Genomic DNA, 26,834 nt, shown 5'->3' on the forward strand with positions numbered 1-26,834 from the left:
TGTTAAATCTTTCCAAGTCACAGCAAGGTCAGTGGCTGCTCTGGGTGTGGGTATCTTCCACAAGTTTAGGTGAGATGGTCACCAGTTGGAGCTGCAAAACAAACACTGGGTGATCTCAGCTGGCCATGAACACACATTTATATCTGCCAGAATGGCCTGTCATCCTGACTTTCTGCTGGAGAAGAAGATTCTCTTGCGCTGCACACGTGTTGACCTCTTACAGAGACACCTTCAGTGAATTTGGAAGTCCTTGCACAATCGATCACCAGTCACTGATGGATTCCGGCACTGCACTCCTTGTGTTGATTCCTGATCCTTAATCCATCCCTTCATGCTTTTAGTCATTAAATATGGTGTCCAACTCACTGGAAAATTTCTCATCTGGTAGCACTGGTGTTTCTGAGGCCTGGGGCTTCTCTGCCACCTCAAGCTTCTGTCCATCTCTGTGTGAAATGTCTTATCTTGGAGTTGTCTGCACCTAGCAGAGGAAGAAAAAGAAACTTCTCTGAAGATGTGGAGATTCTGATTTGGTGTTTGTAAATGCTTAAAATCGGCATCTTCAGTCCTGTAGCAGAAATCTTCATCCAAAAGACTGCAGTGAGTGACCGTGGCTTCATTCCATATGAGAGTCTCAAGGATCATTCTGGAGGATGGAAGGAGGAAGCTCTCCTCTAGAGAGTCTCCCAGCACTGGGGGAAGCAGTGGTTCCCCAGCCCTCCTTCCCACGCTGAGGGGGAATGGTGAGCTCTCCTCTGGCCTGATTCAGTGTCAGTGCTCAGGGAGGGCCTCACGTGAGTACAAATTCCTTTAACTGTGCAGGCCCTGTGGATGGAGCTGTGGGGCTGAGAATTCACTGCAGCATGGGGCTCTCATTTCCTCAGGGGGAAGACTGGTTTTCATGCAGCACCTTTTTTATCTATAAGGGGGGAGAGAGTTAAATATTTATTTACTCACCTATTTGCTTTATCCTGAGCAGAGCTGAAACCTGCATTTTCTGCCGTGCGCTTCCTTTTGTGTGCATTTCACTGCCAGCCTGTTTGAAAGCCCCGCGTTCCTCCGGGGACTTTCCAGACAAAACTGATGCAAAACTCTTTCTTCTCAGGTGCCTCACGATCATCTGTCATCCAATGCAAGCCAGGAGGCAACTGCCCCAGCAGACACAGAGGCATGACTAGGCAGCTCTCCCCTCTATCTGTTGCTGAAGATTCTGCTGCTCCCATTCTTGAGCTGCAGAATCGAAGTCCCTCGGGAATCTGTCGGCACAGCAGAGTCGAGAGGCAGAGCAGATCAGGTAGGAACCCACAGCCACACTCCTGGCTCTTCCCTCTGTCTCTGCAGAGGTGGGGCAGGGCCCGAGCATGCTGAGGTTTGGTTTGCCCCGTGCAGGTCCTTCCTGAGCCCGGGGGTGAGTGGGAAGGTCTCGGGACTTCTGCTGGTCAGAGTGACCCCGAGATGTGTTAGAAAGTCTCTTTTCCCAGCCCGGCAAAGAAGGAGTCAGAACTCTTCTGGTCTCGTTCTCAAGGTTGTTTATTGTTTCTTATCTATAAAATTCTTTCTCTGGCCTGCCAAGGTCTGCCCAGCAGGTCAGACAGAGGCACTCTGGTGTTATCTTTTTATACTAAAAACTACGTGTACATTATTTACAATAACTTCCTAATACTTATCACCTATGTTAGACAGTGAGCTTCTACTCTAAACCAATCCAAAAGTGCCAACATCACAGCAGAAGATGGAGGCTAAGAAGAAGAAGGAGAAAGGCTGGACACGCCTAAATTCCTCCATCTTGCCCCCTGAACCCCCATTCTGAAAACCCCAAAAATCAATTTTTCACCCCATGACAAACTAATTATTATTCTACTTAGACTTTCGTGGCTTGCAGATTCTCATATAAGGTTGGTAATTTTTTCCATGGGCCATAATCAAAATCACAGGTGTCTTGGGCTCTGTGCCAAGGTCTCTGAGCCCCCTGGCAGGGGTTTGAGCAATCCAGGGCAGCCAGAGGGATGTCCTGAATTCCGGCAGGAAGGTGGCACGGACAGGAGGAGAAGCCTGGGATTCACAGGTACACAACGTGCGTGAGGTGCCCGGCATAGCGCAAGGCATGGAGGATCCTCAGAGCTGGTTAACCCCAGCACACAGTTAGGTTTCCAGGGTGGTTGTGTCTCCTCAGCATCAGCCTGGCCACATGCCAGAACCCTCAGGAGTTCCTTCTCAAAGACATTGGTGATCTCAGCTCACACCACGGATGGTCTGATGAAGAGGAAGAGCAGGAGCAGCAGGTGGAAGGATTTCTAGGGAAGACCATCGCAGCTCAGATCATCATCAGCTGATCATTAGGGCTTCCATCGCCCACTTCACTGCAGGAGTTTAGCTCAAATGAACCTGTAGGAGTGGTGAACACTGACCTCTTCACCGTGGCGTCCATCCAGCAGCTGCAGGGATGGGATGGGAGCAGTTACAATGTGCAGCCACAGGCTGGTGAGTCTGCTAAACCACACTGTTGAGGAGGAGAGACTTGAAATGAGTGAAATAATTTAACTGTCCAAGCTTTTTGGAAGGAAATTATTTAGTTGCCTGAGTTCTTTGGAAGACTGCCTGTCCAGATACTGTGAGCAAAAAGGGGAGGAAGAAGAGGTTGGATGTCCCTTGCACTCTGGACCTGGGGGAGCTGAACCTTTCTCTTGTCACTGGATCTCTGATGGCAGCAGGAGCCACCCATTTCCTCCTTGTGCTGGAAAACAGAGGGATCTCGTGCTCCAGGAGTACTCTCTTGATGGAAAGCCTCAGAAGAGTATTGGAGGTGATCATTGCTGCCAAGAGCTGATGCAGCATCTTGCAGTTAAGATCATAGCTAAGAAATCAGAAAACCAGATCTCATTTTTCCAGATATCAGGCTGAAATAACTGTGCATGGTGACACTAAGGTACATCCAAAATCAGAATCCATCTTCTCCAAGAAAGAGCTCTAGGTCACTTGAGTAGTATCTGGACATCATACGCTTCTAAACACTTTGCATTTAATAATTTCCCTTTTGATCCTGATCTTCCCATCCTTATGAGAGAAGTCTTAATTAGGACTGACCTAATAGGTAAACAAATACAAAGAATATAACTTTCTAGGGTCTAATTGCCAAACAGCCAGAAGAGTTCTGATGAAAAGCTGTAGGTTTTGATTTTCCTCATCTCACTCCTCTGAACACTGCACGCAAAAGGCTCTTCTGTGACCATCTTGTCAGCAAGAACTGCACTGTGGGCCAAGGGACCATGCAGGGCTGTTTCTGCTCACTGCCTTGCACAGTTTGTCATGGCCAGTGCCACCTCCCTGTGTCACCTGCAGTGTGATCTGCATTCTTACCTGTGCTTCAGCCTTCTTTCTGTGCTCTTCCCAGGATGAGTCTCTTGGTTTGTTCCAGTCCCATCCAAATGCAGACCCCAGGGATTTGTGCTGCCTTGCCAGTTGTAAAATGCTGTCTCTCAAACACTTTGGCTGATCAGTTTGTTTTCTCCTCGCTATCATTGGGTGTCTAAACACAAGTGCTTGCTCCATGACTTGAAAATCCCTAAACCTCTTTAATAGGAACCATGTGCCTGCTCACCCTGTGGCTCACTCCCTGTCACTATTTTGAAATCTATTTCTTATCTTGTCCTTTTGGTTCTTTGGCCAGGAATTAGGTGTGCACATCCCACGGATTTTGAAAGCAGCTGTCAAGCTACTCTGTCACGGGGAATCAATCACAATTTCACTTAAGCTAATTGCAAATATCTGGTCTAGAGTTAAGTGCCTCCAGTGAGTTTAGATGTAGATGGATGTAGATATATGAGGATGGAATCAGCTCCCCTCTCACCATGCCTTTCCATTGTCATTAAATATAAAGGGGCCCCAGACAACATGTTCATCCTGAATACACAGTTATTTGCTAACTGCATCACAAGGGACGAATCCCACTGATCAAAAACTTACAGCAGCTCCCCATTGTGCATTTATTCAGGCTAAAACTTACACAGGTCTTTAAATCCGAGGTAGGTCTTGCAACAAGTGTGTGTTCCTGTGCCTTTCCCTGGCATTCAGACCTGGGACTGTAACATCCAAATCAAATGCTGATGGTGGTGTCATGCATAATGACACCAGTTGCATCATTATTGTGTAATTGGAAAATAGAGAGCATGGCTCAAAGTGCTTTATTCTTCTATCATTGTGTGATTATTTTAAGTGGTAGCTGAAAAAGGACTAATTGCATGGTAGTTTTACTTGGCAGGAAGACCTGCAAGTTGATGCTACTATAATATATTCTTTTTAAGCCATTCTAACTTGCAAATAAACTGTAATTTACCTTTCAATAGATGTCAGTCATTATTAGTACCATAAAAAATATCTACTTTCTCTCAACAGCCAAGGAGAATGCTAAAAGGATGCTTGCCTTTCCAGACCCATGGCTGATTATCCTCTGCATGTTTTTAGTAAACCTGTAATTTTATTTAAATTCTTGATTCACCACTAAACAATAGAGCCACTGAGTACAGATTATTTTTAGGGGAAAAAACACATCACACAATTACAACTGCAGAAGTTCCATGTCCTAGTTAGGAAAATTCTTGATTCCAAATCAAGAATAGTGAATCAATAGCACTCCCTGCTATGATAAATCTTTTTTTATGTGTAATGTTGGTTTACAGTAATAGCTGGAAACCCCAGTTTGACATTTCTTTATGGCTAATGTAGCAAAACCAGTAATATGAAAGGAAATTATACCTGATTGTGAAAGAACTCCTCTGTCACATAAAAGTTGGATATAGGACAGTGTATGCTCTCACTCAGTGCATCTGTAACTTCTCTCAAAACCATATTGTTTCTTCTTTACATCACATCATGTATTAATGTGGCTGATAACTGATGGGAGTAGTTAAGAACAGCTTCAGGCCATGATTTTTAGAAGATTTTCCTGTTTGTTCTCCCAGACTGTGATGTGGTCAGACAGGGTGAATGGTTGGAGTTCAGTGTGCCCTGTGAGCTCCCAGGACAGCAGCGTTGGTGCTCCTTGTTTTCAGCTGGGATCTAGGAGAGCAAAGCAGGGATCATGGGCTGCATCTCTGGGAGATCTGTCCTGGAGCAAGGCACCAGTCAGTGAGATTAAATTCTCCCCACTTGTGTTAGGAAATGTGCACTTAGGCCTGAAAACCACTGAAAAAACCCAAATCCACTGTGCTGAAATGGGAAATGCCAGCTCTGCTGTTGCTCCTTGTTGATGTGCAGAGGTTTGTTTCTAGGCATGCCAAGCTTCACTTTTGTCCAGTTTCCTTTGTTAACTTCAGAAATGTAAGTACACCAACCTGACTGCAAAAAGCCTTTCTCTGCTTGGCTACATAAAACCAAACTATTTCTTTCCATTCCAGCTTGTAAATAAAAGTGCTTGTGGAATTAAAGTGTTGAGGAATAAGAACTTGGTGCTGTCTCCAGACCTGCAGGCCCAGAGAGCTCTTCTGTTGCACACATGCACAGTGATTTGCCTCTGTAACATTTTATTCTGGAGGTTTGCTGGCAGGGGGAATGAAGGGCTGATAAAGCAAATAGTGACAACAGCTTATTTGTAATGCTGTTACCTCAGCCCTCACTGTTGTGTTTGTGTTTGGTTCTGCCTCCTTGAAGTGACAGAGTTGGTATTATTAAAACACTTGTGCAGGATTTCAGTATTTATGGGACATAGAGGAGTTACAGGGAGAAGGCATGGGATGATTTCTGACTTGCACCAGAATGGGAGGTTTTGCCAAGAATTATTTTGATTGCATTCATTACATGTACAACTCTTTTTCTGTTCTTCCTTTTTTTTCTCTTTCAGGAGAAGAAGGAACACAAACGCACACAGAGAGCAGCAGCCAAGAAGCTGAAGGACAGACACGATGCCAGTCCTGCACATCCACATTTCTCAAGCTAATCTGGAGATTCCTGATCATTTTGTCCGTCTCTTCCTCCTGGGTTGGGACCACACAGTTTGTCAAAATCACTTTTGAGACCTTTGACTGTCCCTTTTTCATGACTTGGTTCTCAACAAACTGGAACATTATGATTTTTCCCATTTATTATTCCGGGCACCTTGCAACTGCACAGGAAAAACAGTCTCCAATCAAAAAATTCAGGTAGGCTTTATCGTGGCAGTATCCCTTTAAAAAACCTAATTCCTGGGGGCTGAGATCACTGCTGTGCTCAGTTCCACCCCTGGTGTCAGAATAAAGGTCATGCTGCAGAAAACCTCATTCATAAATAGCTCACAGGAGGCTGACAGATGAGTGATGTGTGCTGAATAAACGGGTACCTGATTGTTAAAGGGCTTTTTTAATGAGTTGAAAAGGTCAATAATGTGCTTATAATCTTGCTGTTATGTTGTCTAATATCTCTATATTTTGTGTTCTTGCCTGGATCAGGTGAATCTATCCTGGTCCATTTATGATAGAACAGCAGTGTTGGGTACAACCAAACCAGCTCCTGCCTGGGAAGAAAGATGCTCAGAGCTGAGGAGGTGATTTCCATGTGGAAGACCATGGCTTGCTCTCTGTGCTGAGCAAGTAGAGCAGGATGGAAATTGCCATTTTGTGACCGTGTTCACAGGGGTTTTCGGATTGGGGAAGAGACAAGGATCTGACTCCATGTTTCAGAAAGCTTGATTTATTATTTTATGATATATATTACATTAAAACTATACTAAAATAATAGAAGAAAGGATTTCATCAGAAGGCTGGCTAAGAATAGAATAGCAAAGAATGATAACAAAGGCTTGTGGCTCAGACTCTCTGTCCAAGCCAGCTGACTGTGATTGGCCATTAATTAGAAACAACCACATGAGACCAATCACAGATGCACCTGTTGCATTCCACAGCAGCAGATAATCATTGGTTACATTTTGTTCCTGAGGCCTCCAAGCTTCTCAGGAGGAAAAATCCTAAGGAAAGGATTTTTCATAAAAGATGTCTGCCACACCCTTTCCTCCTGCTGGAAATGTATAAATCCCTTTTCAGTAGCCCCTGAGAAATCAGAGAAATCCAATGTTAAGGGGGAACCCAAAGACATCATCCAGTCCAACCACCAGCACTGCAGCTTAGCTTCACCTTAGGCAGTTCTGAGGAAAACCACATCTAATCTGTCTGCAGGGCTGGAGGTGCCTCACATTCTGTGACAATTGATTTCACAGCTCCTCCTCCACTTTTGTTATTCCACTGATCTGACAGTGACAGGGGAGCTGCTTTAAAGGACAAGACAAAGCTCACCAAGAGACACCACACCTTGCCCAGGGAAGGAAGAGATTCACAGGGTCATTCTGGGCTGGGATCCAATTCCGTTCTTGCAGTGCAGGTTTGCTTGGAAAAGAACCTGCCTGATCCAGCAGAATTGTCTGTTCCAGCAGGAATTCCCCAGTGTGGGGTCCATCCCTGGCTCCTGCTGTCCCTGAGCACACAGGGAATCCCATTTGTGACTGTCTGGCTGCAGTGCAGCAGGGCCAAACTCTTCCCTCAGCTGCTTTGTGCCAGGATCTGGGATGTAATTTGGCCCTAAATTATCATTTCTGTCAAATCAGTGTGACTGAAATTGAACAGTTGCACTTAATTAAGTGCTTCTCTGCAAACCCTGGTGCTTTGTCTGTTAATGAAGCTTCATTCAGATTTCTGCTGGAGTGTTTGTGAGAACATGAGCAGTGTCAGCTTGGCTCCTGCATGTGGGGTGAAGTAATAACAATTGCACAGCAGATGAGGAAGAAGGTGAGGAGAAATATCCCTGCAGATAAATCCCCTGCAGTTGGTTCATTGATCATATCTCTATCAGAGCAACATTTTGGGGCAATGAATAAAAAAATTCCTGTGCTTAAATTATTTATATATTTATATATTTATATATTTATATATTTGTATATTTATATATTTATATATTTATATATTTATATATTTATATATTTATATATTTATATATTTATATTTCCCCAGCTGTTATAAATTGAGCTTTTAAAGTTGAGGACAGTGTCTTAAATGCCACAGGAATTTCTGCAGTGGGTCAGTGAATGTGTGGATTCAGGAATAGCGTTAGAGGTAATGGAAACTTCCCAGAGTATTTTTATTCCAGATATGTCAGGAACTCATGTCCCAAAGAGGAAGTAGCTGCTGGTAAATAATGATTTCATCAGGGAGAACAACTTGGTCAGTGCTGTGTTACAATTTGACTGTCCAAATTCTTACAAATTGGATAAGGGATGGGCATCTCCTCAGGATAAGCTCTCCATTTTTTGGTGACTTAAAGGATTGAAAATCTGTAGGTTTAACTTGCAGACAGATTGAATTGAGAAAGGATCTTTAGAGGTCATTTCGCCAGCCTCCTCCCCAGAACAGGGGTGTTTTCAAATCTGCATTAATTGTTTGTGTATTTTCTTCATTTGCATTCTTGATATTCCTGTTACAAGGCTTTTTATTACATTTTGTAAGATTTCTTGCTGCTTCATTTCCCTGTTTTATTCCTGTGCAGTAGCTAATCCTTGTCAATAAACCCATTTGCAGCAGTTCCAGGCTTTCCTTGCAGACCAGAGGTGATTTATCTTTATGTTTCTGGAGGATGTAGTTACTCTCCAGGAGCTTTAAAGACAATCAGGCATTTTGTCCAGCAGATATTCCCAGTGGATCTGAACAAACAATATCTGTGACATCTTGGCAGAGATCAGTGATCCTGGAAGTGACTTGCAGAGTGCTGCCCCAGGCTGGCAAAGCTGCAGAGAGCCACTGCTCCTTTAATAAATCCCACTTGGAACGACAGGAGTCTCAATCCTCAGCTTTAGATTGGCTTTCTGGAAAGTTTAGGCTGCTCAGTACCTAAAGGAGCTGCAAGAGAGATGGATTTTTGACAAGGACAGGGAAGGGGAATGGCTTCAGACTGAGAGAGGGCAGGTTTAAATTAAATATTGAAAATAAATTCTTGACTATGAGGGTGTGAGGCCCTGGCACAGGGTGCCCAGAGCAGCTGTGGCTGCCCCTGGATCCCTGGAAGTGTTCCAGGCCAGGCTGGATGGGGCTTGGACAAACCTGGGATAGTGGAAAGTGTCCCTGCCCATGGCAGAGGGTTGGAACTGGATGGGCTTTAAGGTCCCTTGCAACCCAAACCACTCTAGCATTCTATTATTATAATATTTGAGATTACAAATTGTGAGTTTCTTTACCTTAGAGATTCAATGTTGTGGTGTGAGAAAATAACTCATGGTTATGAACTCACTGCTGCATTTAGGTGAAGTGTCTTGGTTGTCTTGAGGCACAAGACAGCTCTTGGTATCCCCTCAGTATTGTAAATAAAAGCTGTGTCCCTCATAAAGAGCTTGAAGCTCCTTGCATTAGTGCTGGATAAGATGATCTGAAGTTCAGGAAGCTCAGAAATAGGAAATTTAACCCTGCCAGCATTTACCACAGCAGAAGACACTGCACAGACTTAACTTAGGAGCCTGATGCAGTTGTGCTGTGGAATTGGTGGGTGAAATTTTCAATGCCAATACATTTTGCCTCCCCATCTGGCACCTTGGCTTCTCAAGGACAAGCACTGTTACACTGAGCAGCCTCCTGCCAGGATCCACCCACGGTGTGGGAGCTCAGATTGGAGCTGTAGCTCTTCCCAGCCTGGGGCACTGGCCAGGGGAAGCATTGGTAGGTGCAGGTTTAATGTGAACAAAACACACGGGAAGAGTTGGATTTCTTGGATAAGGAGAAGTGAGCATCACCTGAAGTGCAGACTGAGCCATGGGTTGGTATTTGTGTATGAAAAACTGTCACTGCAGGTTTGTCACCCACAGTCCTGTCCCTCTGCTGCAGCAGCAGCTGCTCAGTGCAGCTCCCTCAGGCACCCAGCACACCCAGAGCTGCTCTGCAGAGGGGAGCATCAGGAATACCATCAACACAGAGCTGGCCTTCCCATGGACCATTCCTGTGGGACACAGCATTCTTGAGCCAGGCTCTGCAGGATCCCCTTTCCTTTTGCTGCAGCTCTCGAGCAAACAGAGCTGGTCAAGCCCTTTCTGCCAGCTCCAATTCAGCCAGTGCTGAGAACACAACTCATCAGGGAGCTCAGCCACACTCAGTTTGGTGCCTGCCCCCTTGTCTTGGTTTGGAAAGACAGGTGTCTGCTAAGGAAGGCAGGAGCCTCCCCTGAAATGGAAAATGTAAACTCCCTCCCTTCAAATAGTTATAAATTTGAAATTAAGGGGCTCTCAGGCAAAAATATAGGAGCAGGAATAACAGTTCTTTATTAGGAAAGAAAATAAAAAGATGAAATGAACAATGCAGTAAACTAAACCAACACTGACAGAGTCAGAACCCAACCTGACACCCTGTGGCTCAGGCTGTTGGCAGCAGTCCCATTGGAATTGTGGCTCAGCCCTCCTGCAGTGTCAGGGGTGGTTCTGCTGGAGCAGGGATCCTGTAGAGAAGGATGTATTCTTCCTCTGAAGATCCGGTGGGAGAAGAGGCAGCTGCTGTTCCTCTGGGGAATCCAGTGGAGAAGCTGTGCTGGTGTCTCAAAACCTTGGGATTATATCCAGGTAGGAATGCTTGGCTCCTCCCTCTGGGCTCACATCTCCCAATGGGATGCTGTAGTTCTTATCAGCCATGCAGGGACATTCAATAGCTGTTATCAGCAGATGTCCTCTCCTGATGGAGATGTGAATGTGGAAGAGATAAGGAAAACTGCCCACTGAACAGAAGATGGCAAATAGAATGCAATTTGCTTGGCAATCCAGGACACCCCTGCAGTGGAGCTGGGAGGTGTTTTATTGCCATCATTTAGGCAGAAGCAGTGAATTTGTGCTTCCAGGAGGTGCTGCTGTGTTGTTTGCTGCCCTCATGTCACTGTGGCCTTGCCAAGTGCTAATCCAGGTGATTTCACTGCATTCATTCCCTGTGTTCCTGTGCCCCAGGTCTCTGCCTGTTTGCTGGATTTTTTCTGTGAGCTGCTTAAAACCAGCTGCTGGATTTCACTCCAGAGGAGGGAAGAAACCCATTCCTGTGCAGGGCCTGGCATCAGAATAACTGAGAGGGCACAGGGCTGTTTAGTGGGTGCCAGAGGCAAAGCTGCACGACTGCCCTGAGGGGCTGTAATTCCTGAGAGCATGGCACACTGCCCAGAGCTGAGCACTACCTGCAAGTAAAAAGAGTTATTTGTGTTAGAGGGCAGGTTTTAAATAGACTTCTTGTGCATTTGGAAATAGTTTGTGTCGTAGTTTCAGGGTCAGCTGTCCCTGGATGTGTCTGTGCCTCTAAGGCAGCAGCCTGCAGCATTATTTGTGTGGGAAGGGTTCCAGGAAGCCCCCTCTCCTGAGCCCAAGGTTTTAATCACTGCCATGTCTGAAAACTCCTGCAAGTTTAATTTTAGTTGCATGTCAAAGAGGCTGAGTTAACCACTGAGCCACCAGCCCTCAGAAAGCCTCAGGCAATCTGACTGGGAAAATAAAGCATTCTCCAAACCTCCTCACTGGCTGAGCATTATTCATGGAGCTCTCCTAGGCACAGGGGTGAATTCATCAAATTTCTGCCTCACTCAGCCTGACCCTGTCAGAGACTTTGCTGTATTTTCTTCACTGAGAGTTGAGGAACCTCCAGCCCCTGTTTGGTCTGGTCACTGCTGTGTGTGATGGAGGCCCTTTCACCTGCTTAAATATATAGTATATACATAATAATATAAATACAAAAAATATAATATAATGTAATGTAATGTAATAAATATAATATAATATAATATAATATAATATAATATAATATAATATAATATAATATAATATAATATAATGTAATATAATGTAATATAACATAACATAATATAACATAAACATAATATAATATATACATAACATAATACATACATAATATAATATATACATAATCTAAGATACATTGTATAGTAACATATTATATTAAAATATAACATATTGTTATAAAACATATTATTATAATATATACTTATTTTTATATATGAAGCCATATAATATTTACAATATATTATAATAATATATAGTATAATAATGTTATATTTTAATATAATATGTTACTATACAATGTATCTTATATGATGTATTTTATAGATTATATATATTACATTGATTATATATATATAATATTGATTATATATATATCTTATAAAGGTAAACTGCTATATCTGCATGCCAAGGAACACTGAAGTGCTGCCAGTGAGTCCTTTGTCACACAAGGAAACTTGTCACCTCTAACTCCTGTTGAAATCAGTGTTACAAAAGCCTGCAAAGTTAGGCATTCATTTATTCGCTTCACTGAGTGTTTGCTTTGCATCTCAGATAAATGATGCACACCAGTAACTGTTCTTTTTTGTATTTTAAACATTTTAATCCTGATCTTTGGTGAACATGACTCCTGAGAGTGTTGAGGTCAACTAGAGTGAAGGAGATAATTAGCAGTTCCACCAGCCTGAGTACACAGAGTTTGAGAATGGAATTTATTTTTACCAGAAATGATTGCTTTGTACACCTTAGTGCCATCAAGAAATGAGTGGTTATTAAGCTGAATGATAAAACCATTTAAGTTAAGATGTAGCTGATCTCAGTTATTACATAGATGTTATTATTCTGATTTCCTCAAAATGAGAGTGATAGTTTCCAATCTTAAGAGGAAAAAACCTGCAACGTCTTTAACAGCAAAATTCCCAAGAATTAGTAAAAATGGTTAAGGGGCCCTGAAAACAATTTTGTCTTCCAAATCAGGATAATTATTAGACCACCCCCACCACCCCCAAATAACAAACATTTCTGCCATCACCTTGCAGTTCAGTCTTTGAAGTTGCTAATTATTTCTGCATAATGAGTGCTTTATCAATCTCCCAGACACAGAGCACTTTGCAGCCTGAGGGCATTTGGATTATTCCCTCCATGTCCCTTTCCTTGGAAGGATGTGCTGCAGGTTGAGGGTGCCTTGGTTCACCCCACTGCTTTTTGGGGTCACTTGTGGGACTTCCCACAAGTGTTTTAAGCAGTGCCAGGGTGCCTGCCATGCCAAGAAGTGAAATACACTGGGAATATCTTCAGGAATGCCTTCAGCCAAGAGTGCAGACAGTGGAGTTGCTAAAAAATATCCTTCCCACTTTGAGATTCCTGAAATCCCAAGAAGCAAACAGCTCACTGGAGCTGTGTGGGACACAGTGTTTGGGAATCTGGGGGTTTTGTTTGCAATTTAATTCTCAAGGAGATGTCTCCTAGAAAACACAGCTTTTCACTGTACAATAAAATGAAGCTGTTAAATACCTTCCCCTCCCTTTCCCTTCCTTCTCTCACACTCCTGTTTGCCTGGCTCACTCCCACTGCCTGGTGGCTCCCTTCCCCACCACACTGTGTCTGGCAGTCTTTTTGAGTATCTTTAGGCAATTCCTAAAGCTTCCTTGGCCATACATAAAAATATATTTCAGCAAGAATGAAAACAGGCCTTGGAGCAATGCAAAAAAAGAAGAAAATTGGCAAGCTGCAGAGAAAAAATGGTGATTCTAATCCCTGTGCTCATGGCCTTGAAGGCAGAGTCTGGGAGCTGTCAGAACATTATAGATAACCTTCATTTCTGTGTGTGAGTCCCTGGATTATTGTTGCACAGAGTGTGATTATTCCAGGTAAGTTGCATCTTTTCTTCTTCCAAAATTGCTGCATTAAGAAAATTGTGCCTTGTTTTCCCTGTGTGAATTCAATAATGGATTCTCCTGGGCGTGTGGAGTAGTTAGGAAAAGCAGGATAAAAGCCCTAATGAATGTTGGTTGTGCTGCAGTGAATGCTGAGGAAAACCCTGGCTGAGACTGAAACTCTTTTCTTTCCTCAGGGAATGCAGTCGGATTTTCGGTGAAGACGGTCTGACGCTGAAACTCTTTCTTAAAAGGACTGCTCCCTTTTCTATTCTGTGGACTTTGACTAACTACCTGTATTTACTGGCTTTAAAGAAGCTCACAGCCACAGACGTCTCTGCCCTGTTCTGTTGTAACAAAGCTTTTGTCTTCTTGCTTTCTTGGATTGTGCTCAAAGACAGGTTCATGGGAGCAAGGGTATGAACGAGCCTCCTTTTCCACTCTCTCACGTTTTCATAATTGCACTTGACCCCATCAGCCATGGTGCTGCCACAGCACTGGGGCACCATGAAAACCTTTCTCATTGAGTTTTGTGATGCAGCCTCAGAGGGAATTCAGTGTGGGAATTTCAAGGAGCCACTACAGCCAAGTGTAACGTGATGGTTTACAATAGACGAACATCCAGTTTCATAGAAACCTGTTCTTGTGGTGGTGTTCACAGGGGTCTCAGGACAAGGGAAGAGACAAGAATCTTGACTCCATGTTTCAGAAGGCTGATTTATTATTTTATGATATATATTATATTAAAACTATGCTAAAAGAATAGAAGAAAGTGTTTCATCAGAAGGCTTGAAAGGAAAAGAATGCAATGATAACAAAAGCTCGTGACTCTCAGAAAGTCCGAGCCAGCTGGGCTGTGATTGGCCATTAATTAGAAACAACCAACATGGACCAATCACAGATGCACCTGTTGCATTCCACAGCAGCAGATAATCATTGTTTTTCTTTTCCTCTGAGGCTTCTCAGCTTCTCAGGAGAAAAAATCCTAATGAAAGGATTTCTCACAAAATGTGTCTGTGACATATTCTGTCTTGGCTAATTGAGCTGAAATTTTGTTAATTTTATTTTAAACTTAGTGATGAATGCTTAGGTTCTAACCAAAGCAGTTTTATTCCTTGTTTGGGTAGACAGATGTTTACAATGTGTGATGTATATTTTTTGTGCTACCCTGTCACTTTTCACACACATATTTACATGTGCTTGTGTCAAAATTGCTTTAAAATTAACACAGATCTCTTGTGTGGAGGTGCATTTTGCACTGAAGTGTTTAAAAAACTCAGTGGCAGTAAAATGGACCCTGCAAAAATTTAAAACAGAACTCAAACAAAATGTTTGCCCCTGGATCTGGGGAAAGCAGACTTGTGTAATTTTCCATACACACATCTCCCACATGCAGCAATTTAAACTGTTGCCTTCACACCTTGGATGAGGAGTAGTGAGGATTTCTGCTAGTTCATTGATGCAGATTCCCCTCTGAAATGGCTCAAGGTCATGTTGGGCACAGTCTTCTCTTAACTACTGAAAACCTTGAATTTCATTAGGCACTGGTTGGGGCCAGGTGTGGTGGCTGAGACCAGAAGGGACCAGCAGCAGCTGGATTTAAGTTCCATGGAAAGTGTGTTGGATCAGGACACTCATCCAAGTCAGTTCGGTTTTTGAAAACGAGCAGAGCAGCTTTTTCTTTTTTTTTTTCTTTTTTTTTTTTTTGATTAGTAGTGGGATAGAAGGGTACAGAAATGAAAGCAGAAGACATCCTGATGTACAGGTATCTCATCTGGCTTTTGGAGCAGCCAGCAGGACACTGAGCAGGGCACTGTGCTTACCAGGCTGAGCAGGTGAGCCAGTGCTTGAAGGTAAAGCCAGACACCTGGATATCTATTTCCTACACAGCTGAAAATACAGAAAGATCAGGTGAATGTGACCCTCCCTCAGCCCACTGACTGACTCAAAGAATAAACAGGGTATAAAACCCTCAGTTGTCTACAGAAATAACAGGAACAATAACTACCCCCCTCCACCCCTTGATCATCTGAAAAAATTGAACATGTTGTACCCTTTAAGATAATTTTCATCTCAAAGCAGCATCTTTCTGGCAGAGCAAGCATAGCTCTTGTGTTCTCCTAGCCTGCTCTGCTTAAGAAACCTAGAAATAAAAGCTGTTTTCAGTTATTATTTATTTTCCACTGACTAAAAAAAGGTTTCCATGAATATGCATTAGTATGAATTCTGTAAACACCATGGGGTTCACACAGAAAAAACCTGGAGGGAAAAAGTGAGCAGCAAAACCTGCACATAAACTGGATTGTGCTGCTCGCTGGCAGAGCCTCACTGGATGCCCATTGCTGGAGAGGTAATTCACAGTGTTTTCCAGCAGCTCTCCTGACAGAATAACACTTAATTATGTTAATAACCACGCAGGAGAGTGTTGGAGAGCTAAAGTACAGCAGAGCAGCACAGACCCAGATTTTTATGCCTGGATGCCTCAGGAATTGGGTTATTTGGGCAGTGAGAACATGAAAAGAAATGAAGGTCTAATCCTATACCCTGAGCCATGTTTTTGTGGGAAAAACTCTGCACCAAGGAGCTCAGCTCCCACCAGCTCTTCCAGAGCTCCAAAGCTGTCAGGCACATCTGGGTGGCATCGAGGTGAGGATTCAGAGTTCACAGAATTCACAAAATTCACAGAATTCACAGAATCACTGGGTTGGAAGAGACCTTCAAGATCATCAAGTCCAACCCAACCCCAACACCTCAACTCACCCCCAGCACCCAGTGCCACATCCAGGCTTTGTTAAACACACCCAGGGATGGGGACTGCACCACCTCCCTGGGCAGCCATTCCAGAACTTTCTCACCCTTTCTGTAAAACACTTTTCCCTGCTATCCAACCTGTATTTCCCCTGGTGCAGCTGGAGGCTGTGTGCTCTGGCTGTGTCAGTGCTGCTGCAGACAGAGCCCAGCCCCAGCTGAGCACAGGCACCTTTCAGGGGCTGTGCAGAGTGATGGGGGCAGCCCTGAGTCTCCTTTTCTCCAGGCTGAGCACCCCCAGCTCCCTCAGGGCTTCCTCACAGGGTTTGTGTTCCAAGTGCTTGGGACAGCAGTGGCTCTGCAGTGAATTCCCAGCTCCCTGTCTGCAAAAGGCTGCTCACAAAGTTTCAGCTGCTGTGTCTGTGTTGGAGGCACCAGAGTTGTGTGCTCTGCAGGGAGAGCCTCGTGCCATCCGTGGTGAAGCTGTAGCACCCACCCGAGAGAGAAAAGCACCAGGGGAGGTTTGGGTTGGGTATCAGGAGAGATTTCTTCACAGAAAGGATGGTCAGGTGGTGAACAGGCTGCCCAGGAAAGTGGTGGAGTCACCATTCCTGGAGGTGTTCAGGAAATGTGTAGACGTGATGCTTTGGGATATAGTTTCAGGTGGATCTGGCAGTGTTAGGTGGAGGGTTGGACTCAGTGAGGTCTTTTCCACCCTTAACAATTCTCTGGTTCTATTTACCTATAAAAGCAGTGCAGGTAGAGCTCAGGTACCTTGAAGTACCTCCTGCCCTGGGCAAGGACACACAAAACCATCCCTGCCTGCACCCTGGCCTTTGCTTGGACACTGCTGAACTTCTCTCTCTCAAATTAATAACACATCCATGTTACACTTTGGGAAGTCCAGACAGCTTTGGCTCAAAGCAAGCACAAATATTTTAAAAACTTTACATATTTAAGTAGTTCTGCTGGCTTTTGCTGCTTAGATTTAGACACATGCTTATATGTTTGCATGTTTAAGCCCTTGGTTGGGCTTCAGTGTGGAGTTGACTCAGTGTGTTTTAAGTAGGTGCAGAGTAGTTTGGGGACATTTTTCTCCCCCGAAAATGTTGACTTCAGCCTGGAGGAGTTTCTTCCCCATGCTTAAAGGTGTTCCATGCCAGGTTGGAGGGGCTTGGAGCAATCTGACCTAGTGGAAGGTGTCCCTGCCATGGCAGGGTGTTGGAACTGTATGATCTTTCAAGTTCTCTTCCAACCCAAACCATTCTGTGATTCTTTACCCCTCATTTTCTGCTGTGCTCCACATAGGAAAAAAAAATGTTTCTGATAAACTGTTGGTTCGCCTTGCTCCCTTTCAGGGAAAAAAGGAAAAAAACGAGGCAGGCTAATTTCATTCCTTACCTAGGAGGCTCCAGAAGAAAGTTACTACACTCTTCCATTAATTAAAAGCCTCGTTTAATGAGCTGACAGCCACCTTTGCTTCCCTGTGACCTTGCAGAGCTGCCTGCAGATGTGAGCTCAGGTTTCTAAAGCCAGCACCCGAGGCAGGCACAGGTCAGCTGTGCTGATGCCCTGGAATGGAACATGCAGGAGGAGCCTGAAATTTAAATAATGTTTTTGCTGTTTTCAGTCTCAGGAGGTGTTGATGCTCCACATGTGTCCATCATTTTAGTTGTTTCATGGGGGGAAAAAGTGCTTGGCTTTATAAATAATTGATTAAATTAGGGATCTGGCTCTCTAAATTCGGTTTCGACAGACTGGGAGTGAGTTTTTCATGGTAGGAATAAAGGGGATGATGAATGTACTCATTTTCACTGACGCAAGGAAAGGGCTGAGCAGTGAGGGCATCAAAAGTTAAATCTGCATCCTTGCCCTTGGAAGGAGGGCATCACCACATTGGACTCTGCTGTTCTGCCTTCTGAGGCTGACACATTGCTGGAAATCCTCCAGCTGGCAGCTGAAATCCTGAATTTCTGTGCAGGGCAGGATGTGAAGGGCAGCCAGGCAGGGCAGGGGGGTTCTGCAGTCCCAGAGGAGAGGCTGGGACTGTCCCCTGACCCCTGGCTGTCCCTGGGCATTGCTTTGAGGCTGGGATATCTATGATGTCTCCCAGGATGGCCCCACTGCTGGAATGTGTTATCCTGGGGAGGAAAAGGGGGAAACCTCCTGGTCCCCTCTCTCTTGCTAAAACCCTCCCAGACTTCATCACACCACTGAGAGACTGGGGGGACTCCAGCCCATGGGTCTTGGTTTGAACAGACAGGTGTCTGCTAAGGAAGGCAGGAGCCTCCCTTGAAATGGAAAATGTAAACCTCCTTCCCTCCAAATTATTATGATTTTGAAATTAAAAGGCTTTCAGGCAAAGGTATGGGAATAGGAATAACAGTTCTTTACTAGGAAAACTAAAAAAAAAAATAAAAAACACCAAAAAAACCCTCCCAAATCTAATTGTACAAAAACCCCAAAAAACTACTGCCATAGTCAGACCATGCCCTGCCCCCTGTGTGTCAGGGGGTGTCCCAGCCCCATGCCATGGGGGCTCAGCCCTCCTGCAGTGCCAGCTGTGGCTCTGCTGCAGCAGGGATCCTGCACAAGGGGGGAGTTTTCCTCTGCAGCTCCAGGGCTGCTGCAGATGGGCCTGGGCTCCTCTGGCAATGCAGGGCAGCAGAAAGCTGCTCCTCTGGCAATGCAGGGGGCAAAGGCTGCTGGGGTGTCCCAACCCTCAGATTGGATCCAGGCAGGAATGCTTGGCTCCTCCCCTGGGCGGAGCATCTCCCCATGGGATGCTGGGATTGGATCAGCCCTGCAGGGACACTCAGTGGCCATGGACAGAAGAGAATTAATAATTGATAGCCCATTAACAGAAGAGATCTGGAGGGAAGAGATAAAGTAAAAACTGCCCCATGAACAGCAGAGAACAGATGGCAGTAGAATACCCCCATTTCCAGCCTAAGGCACCACAGCACTGGGGGATCAGGATTTCAGCTCCATGTCATGGTGAATTTGGAGTATCAGTGGTACCCTCAGGTTTTGCTCACCTGTGTCCTGGAGTTGGGATGTTTTACATGGAAGCAAGGTGGTACATAGACTTGCAGTGGGGTTTGTGCCTTTGGCACAGCCACTGCCATGTGAGGGGACACCTGTGTGCCTCAAGGACTGGTGAAATAGGGCTGATGGTGAGGGGGAAGGACTCACAGCTGCACCCAGGAGATGAGTTTTCCTGGGAAGATGCTGGATGCCTATAGGATTTAGGAGCACTGACATTTTTACCTGGAGTCTCTGAGACTGGCCCTGCCCTAGCAGGTGATTCTGGGTTCCCCATTGTCCCCTGTGTGGGAACAGCTGCACCTGAGTCAGTTGTGTGTCCCTGTCCTGTGTGTCCCTTGAAACATGGTTTGCTCTGCTGTCTGGCTCTGCTGAAGTTATCTTGTGGGATTTTTGGTGCTTTTTTGTTGCCTCAGTCTGGCTCACATCTGCCTGGGTTGAGTGTCAGTGGTTTTCTGGGACTCTTGGCAAAACTGTGAGCTCTGAAATGCTGTTTTACAGGAGGGCACATGTTTGGATCAAGATGAAGTCTTTGAAGTCTGTGGGCCGAAGCTTATTTTTAAATCCAGGACTGAATATTTCTTAGATGAAGTTCAGTGAGGTTGTCAAGAGGCAGAGTGCCCATATCACATTGTGTTGGCTCAGGAGATGTGCACTGGCTCAGGAAACACTCAGTGCAAGTTGGGTATTCAGTGCCTTTGAAGTTCACACCCCACATTTAGCTGCTGAGGGCAGTCAGGTGGAGACAGAGAGTTTTTTAAAGAATAAAACACTTTGGGCTCCCTTCCACTTCCTTAAGGTTCTTGGAGTCAAGACCCAGGATTTCAGATGTGGTGCAGTTAATGATTCCTGTTCTTTTTCTTTGAAGCTCCTTAAATGCTCTCTCTGGGATTTTCAAATGAGGCCAAAAACCTAAGCACAGATGTAAGGCTTCATGAAGAAATTTGGTCGTATCTGTCCAAAAAAACCTGTCAGGGCACACCCAAAACAGCTGTAGGAGCTCCCTGTGGTATCCTGGTATTCCAAAATACAGGGCTCGTTCCCCTGGACTAATTTCCAGGCTGTTTGGCCATCTATTATTTGCATTTCAAGTCAAATTGGTGGCTTTGATAAATATTTCTTTTGTTGTACAGTAGAGCGTGATGCCTTAAAATTCCTTGATCTTGCAGTTGCCTCTCCAAGCTGGATGTTTAGCTGACAAAATCCATAATGATGGATGTTCTGTCAGCAGGCCCCACTGCTGTAGATCCACATCCCTGTCAGTGCACAGACTTTTATTTTGCTTTACATCCCTCCCACGATCTTTCCTATTTGAGGGAAAACAAGAAAGCTCCAGGTCAGAGCAAGTGGGTAGTGACGTTCTTGAGAAGCCCCTCCCAGTGGTGATCTCAGCTTCACACTGCTTTGCTTTGTCTGTGCAGATAGTGGCAGCAATAATGGCAATCACAGGAATTGTGATGATGGCATATGCAGATGGTTTCCAGGGTGATTCAATTATCGGGGTGGCCTACGCCGTGGGATCAGCCTCCACATCTGCACTGTATAAGGTAGGGCACAACTGTTTGTTGGCACTGCTAAATTCATTCACATTAAAAAGACACAAATACAAAGAGAGTGGCTGTAAAATAAATGTTTTGTTGTGTTCCTCACTCCTGCGTCACTCACGTTGTGACAATGTCAGGAAATCTGCCCGTGAGGGTATTTAGTTGTCATCTGCCAATTACTCAGAATGGCTTTTCTTGATGAGCCTTTAATGAAATCTCCACTGCCACGCCAGGAGGAGTTTAAGATCATTTTTAAATCATGATAACAAGAGTTTATCAACACTTTTCAAAGGGGCTTTCCATGTGCAGCAGGGAGGAGAGCCAGGGGGACATTTTCTCCCCTGAAAATGTTGACTTCGGCCTTGGAGAGAGGTTTCTTCCCCATCCTTGAAGGTGTTCAGTGCCAGGTTGGAGAGGCTTGGAGCAACCTGGGCTGGTGGAAGGTGTCCCTGCCATGGCAGGGGGTTGGAACTGGATGATCTTGTAAGTTCCCTTCCAACCCAACTCATCCCAGGTCTGCCCTGCAGCCCCCTGGCACAGGCTGGGCTCAGAGCCCTGGTGTGAGCCTGGCACAGGCAGTTCTTTAGAGACCCTTCTGCTTGCAAGAAGTGGCTGCTCTGGAGGGTGAGGGCTGGGAAAGGCAAGGATTCTGTCTCAGGAACAGTTTGGGCTGAGAGTGGCTGGGTTTGTTTCCACCTGCGTGTGTAAAGTCTGGAGTGGGTTGTGGTGGAAACCCTTGCAGCTTTAGACTTATCTCATAAATTTGTTGTAGCCTTTCAGAAGTCACTCAAAGTCCATGAATTGAGGCTCATAGAGGACAGGTTCTCACAGAGTGAGCCCTTCCTGGCTGGTTTTCCTCTCACAGCAGGGTCATGCTATGGAAGTCACTGGAGCCTCCTCCCAAACCCCAGCATTGCCACACTCAGCCCAAATCCTCTACACTTACTGTATGAATGGAGTGTTCTTGAATTCTTGGTTTATTCTTGGATTTTCCTGGTTTCTTCTACACATGCTCCTCGTGGCATCTTGTGTAAAGCTTTGTTATACAGACTCAGCCATCCCCATGGTAAAGAGATGGAGCTAAAGCCCAGGAAAGGGCAGAAATCCCACCAAAGATCCCCTTGCAAGACTCCTGTGTAGGAAAAGGACTGGGCTGTGGCAAGTTGGCCTTTGCTGCACTCTCCCCAAGGGAATGGAGTGCTTCCATGATAGCCATGGAATCTAAACCCCTCCTCTCTCCTCTCCTCTGCAGGTTTTGTTCAAAATGTTTCTTGGGAGTGCAAACTTTGGGGAGGCAGCTCACTTCGTGTCCACCCTGGGCTTCTTCAACTTCATCTTCATCTCCATCACCCCCATCATCCTCTACTTCACAAAAGTGGAGTACTGGTACCCCTTCTCTGCTGTGCCATGGGGTTACCTGTGTGGAGTGGCTGGCCTCTGGTTAGGTAAGTGAGAAAAAAAATTTATTTGTTTATTTATTTTACTAGGTAAATGATAAAACTATTTATTTATTTATTTTACCCCTCCAACCCTTTATAAAATTGGCCTCAGGCACAAACAATTTCCCCCCTGTCCCCTTAAGCAGCTGAGCTCTCTCACAGATTAATCCTGGTCCCAATGCAAACTGCTGCTCCTTAGAAATGATTCATATTTTTCATTAAACTTCATGAAACATTACTATTAATTGAGATACAGTTAATAATTGATAGGTAAGCATAGTTATAATTAATAATAATTAATAATTAACAGTAATAGCAGGGAGTAAACATGAAGCAGCACTACTAATTGCCCATTTTTTCATTGGTGTGGTAGTTCCACACCAATGCCTCTGTCTCTGGCACAGCTTGACTGCTTTAAATCCCATTTCAAGGGGCTGCATGTTCCCAGTTAGCTCCTGGGGGATGTTTGTGCTGGGACACCTTTCTGGGGGTGCTGCAGGCCCTGGGCAGAGCTCACATAAGGCTCCCTCTTTCTGAGCCAGAATTGCCAGCAAAATATCTATTAGATTCAGCCCAGGGGGATTTTAATTTCCACACATAACAACATCCTTTCCTTTGGTAAAGTCTCTTTTATTCCATAATTGAAGAGGTTTTTGTCTCACTAGTGTTTATTAAATGGAAGCAAAGAAAATGTCATTGCCAATCCCATCCTGAGCTGTGGCCAGGCTGAGCTGCTGGGAGCTCCTTGAGCTGCTCCAGCCACAGCTGCAGCTGCCCTGTGAGCTCCTGGGGGACCAAAATTAGGGATAATTTATCACCCAAGTGTAGAAACCCAACCTCATGCAGGGGACTCAGCAGTAGGACTGGGTGGTGGATGATCAACAACTTAAGTTTGTTTTTAATCTTTCAAGGAAAAGTTAAACTTAAGCAAACTTTAAGGGTTTTTTTTTAATCTTTCAATGACATTGGAGCTCTCTGGGAGTGCTGTCATGTAACAAAAAAAAACCCCAAAACAACAAAAGACCAGGTTTTTTGTACCTGATTAAAGCCTGTGCAAAGCCATGGAATATGATAACCTCAATATTATGGTTTGTGAAAGGCCATTCAACCCTCCCCTTTCCCTTGTGAAGAATTTCCTCTAATTTCACGCTCATATAGAGAAAAACAAAATCAATCACTTTGTAATAACTCCCTCATTGTGGTATGGGTACTTAATATCACATATTGTACCTTTAGTGTCTAGGGGGAGGATAAACGTCTCACTCTGGTGTTTTCCCCATTTTCATGGGTTATTTTCTCTGTTTTTCCCTAGCTTTCAACATCCTGGTTAACGTTGGGGTGGTGCTGACCTACCCCATCCTGATCTCCATCGGCACCGTGCTCAGTGTCCCTGGAAATGCAGGTACCAGTGCCACAGCTGCTGCTGCCAGAATGAGCCCAGGGGAGCTCAGAAATCAGTTTATTGCTTAAATAATTTGTTGGTTAGAAATTTAAGACAGAGTCCTGTCTTAAAAAATCTCTGCTCTTGAACAGCTCTCTGCTCTTCAGTCTCAGCCTCATCACCCTTAGGGGTTTGAGCACAGAAAAAATCTGGTTTTGGGGAATGCAGATGTAAAGCCATGCCTGTGGGAGGCTGCCTGAGGCTCAGGTGGGCTCTGGGGGCTGCTGTGGAGCTGGGAGGATGGGCCTGGAGGCACCTGGAGCTCTCTGGCCCATGGCTGCTCTCTCCCCATCCCTGGTTCCTGCAGCCTGAGGGAGCTCTCTGCTGATGCAGCCTCTTGTGGATAAAGAGTTACCGTAAAGTTCCTTCTGTCTCAGAAATCACAGAATCACAGGGTCATTAAGGCTGGAAAAGACCTCCAAGGTGATCAAGTCCAACCCTCAACCAAACATCCCTGTGCTCACTAAACCATGAAGTTCCATGTCCACTCATTTTTTGGACGCTTTGAGGGAAGGTGACTGCACCACTGCCCTGGGCAGCCTGTGCCTTACCAATCTTTCAAAGAAGAATTTTTTTCTGAATATCCAGTCTGTCCCAACTTGGGGTCTTTTCCCTTTCTCCTGTCCCTTGTTCCCTGGGAGCAGAGCCTGAGCCCCACCTTATTGTGTTTGGGTTCCCCCCAAATGAAGGAAGGAATGGTGAATCTGACTTCATGTTCTTAGAAGGCTCATTTATTATTTTAGGATACTATATTATATTAAAGAATACTAAACTAAACTATACTAAAGAATACAGAAAGGATACTTACAGAATTCTAAAAAGATAATAATGAAAATTTGTGACTCTCTTCAGAGTCCTGACACAGCTTGGCCCTAACTGGCCAATGAGTCAAAACAACTCACAGCAGAACCCAATGAAACAATCACCTGTGGGTGAACAATCTCCAAACACATTCCACATGTGAACACAACACAGGAGAAGCAAATGAGATAATTATTGTTTTCTTTTTTTTTTTTTCTATGAGGCTTCTCAGCTTCCCAGGAGAAAAATCCCGCGTGAAGGGATTTTTTTCCCAGAGAATGTGAATGCCACAGCACCTGGCTGCACCCTCTTCTTGCAGAAGGTCCCCCCTGAGCCTCCTTTTCTCCAGGCTGAGCCCCCTTCACCATGGAACTCCTGAGGTTTAATCCAGCCCCTCCAGGCTTCCTCAGAGCCTGCACAAGGGGGTGAGGACAGAGGAGCTGTGGCACCTCCAGCACTGCCCTGTCAGATCAAAACTCAGGGAGATCTGAGAGCCCCACGGCCAGTGTCACCCCCACAGTGTGACAAAGGGTCACAGGGACGTTCCAGGCTGCTCCTGGTGCCATCCCCCACCCTGCTGCTGTTCTGATTCCGTTCTTTCCTCTCCTGCCAGCCGTGGACCTGTTGAAGCACAAAATGATCTTCAGCGTGGTGCGGCTGGGGGCCACCATCATCATCTGCATGGGCTTCCTGCTCATGCTGCTGCCCGAGGAGTGGGACGAGATCACCCTGAGGTTCATCAACAGCCTGAAGGAGAAGAAGAGCGAGGATCACTCCGAGGACATCACGGAATCCAGCGTGCACACGAGGAGCAGGAGCAGAGCCAACGGGACAGTGTCCATCCCGCTGGCGTAGGGCTGGAGGAGCCTCCCTGCAGGCAGATGTATATTCTGTGAATATAGCTTAACTCTCCTCACCACCTGTATGCTTCAAAAAACGTCATCTAACCTGAGCAGGGGGTGAACTGTAAGATAAGAGAAGTACATCTATAATAAATGTTTACATTTATACACTTAACAAGGAACGGGTGTAAATAACTGCAATAAAATCTTTTGTAATAAACAGATCTTTGAGTTTGTGTCTTTTTGAGCTGGTGAGTTTAAAATGTGGATCAAGTTTACATCGTTTATCTCTCTTTGCTGGCAGAGGTAGAGCCATTTTGGAGGATACAAATCTTGGATATTTCCAGCTAAATCTCAACATTTAACATCTTGACTTGCTTTCAATGAAGTGCCCTTTCAGCGAGGTAGCAGTTTTGGAAAAGCATTGCAAACCTCTCCTGGCATTTTGGAGAATTTATTTCTGATGTTCACATTGATATTCCCAATTATTATCAGAATAAATATTCCATGGTGTGCAGAACATGAGGCCTCTCCTCCCCGACCACGCTGAGCTTTGCCTCCTTCCAAAACCACATTTCTAAAAGTGGTGCTGGAATTTGAGTGCCTTTAGTAAAGCAAAAAATAGCTTTATTTAGCTTGTTTTCTCCCCAGAAAAGCTGCACTCCCATCTGAGTGCAGGAATTTCAGGAGAGGTGGAACCCCCTGGATTGCCATTGCTATCCCTGGGAAATGCCATTTCCTATTTTCTAGAGCATTGGGACAAATGAACATTTTTCTTAACCTCTACTGTGGAAAAGTCTTTCAAAAGCCAAATGAAACCAACCAACCTCTCAATCCCTTCCCTAGGCTGCTGCTGTGTAATTTAGGCTGGTTTGCATCATTCCTGGGATTGACCACTCAGGACTGTCTTTATTTGAGAGCACTTGATAGGCAGACAAACTTTATTTTTTTAAAGGAAGAATAAAACCAGCTGGAGAGTAGTTGGTCAAAACACACTGGAGTGGGTTTTGATGATATTTCTGCCAGGGGAAAAAAATAATGTAGATAATAATTTATTTGACTCTTCTATTGCATGCTTTTAAAATCTTTAAATGTTCATGTCTAAACTGTTCCTTGCAGCCAGCAGAGAAGAAAAAATATTTGTATGTATTTAAAAAAAAAAAAACACAAACTTGGGCTCTTTCATCAAATGGCTGCAGAATCAGGGCTGCAAAAACCAACCCAAGTGTCCCCTATGCCCTAAACCCAGAGAGAGGTGTAAGGTTTGCACGCACACACAAGCCTCTTACAGCTCCAGGTCTGCTGCTTTTGAGAGGAGACAGACAAAAAATATTGCAAA

At 44.8% G+C, this 26,834-nt stretch overlaps 1 protein-coding gene across 4 annotated transcripts in view; it reads left to right on the forward strand.

The window, feature by feature from the left end:
- The window catches only part of SLC35F4 (solute carrier family 35 member F4), a 120,873-nt gene extending 95,222 nt beyond the window's left edge, over window positions 1-25,651 (forward strand). For 2 of the 4 annotated variants that reach the window (XM_058807486.1, XM_058807488.1), the window contains exons 2-8: window positions 1,103-1,291; window positions 5,834-6,131; window positions 13,833-14,052; window positions 20,850-20,975; window positions 22,225-22,417; window positions 23,724-23,813; window positions 25,267-25,651. In XM_058807486.1, the coding sequence (XP_058663469.1) occupies window positions 1,103-1,291; window positions 5,834-6,131; window positions 13,833-14,052; window positions 20,850-20,975; window positions 22,225-22,417; window positions 23,724-23,813; window positions 25,267-25,508 (1,358 nt within the window). In that variant the 3' untranslated portion in view covers window positions 25,509-25,651. Of the gene's footprint in view, window positions 1-1,102; window positions 1,292-5,833; window positions 6,132-13,471; window positions 13,630-13,832; window positions 14,053-20,849; window positions 20,976-22,224; window positions 22,418-23,723; window positions 23,814-25,266 lie in introns of those variants that run through there. The other 2 variants (XM_058807487.1, XM_058807489.1) reach the window with 2 other exon arrangements.
- Window positions 25,652-26,834: the final 1,183 nt, after the last annotated feature.

This window comes from Ammospiza caudacuta, chromosome 6 (assembly GCF_027887145.1).
Source record: "Ammospiza caudacuta isolate bAmmCau1 chromosome 6, bAmmCau1.pri, whole genome shotgun sequence".
Taxonomy (NCBI): domain Eukaryota; kingdom Metazoa; phylum Chordata; class Aves; order Passeriformes; family Passerellidae; genus Ammospiza; species Ammospiza caudacuta.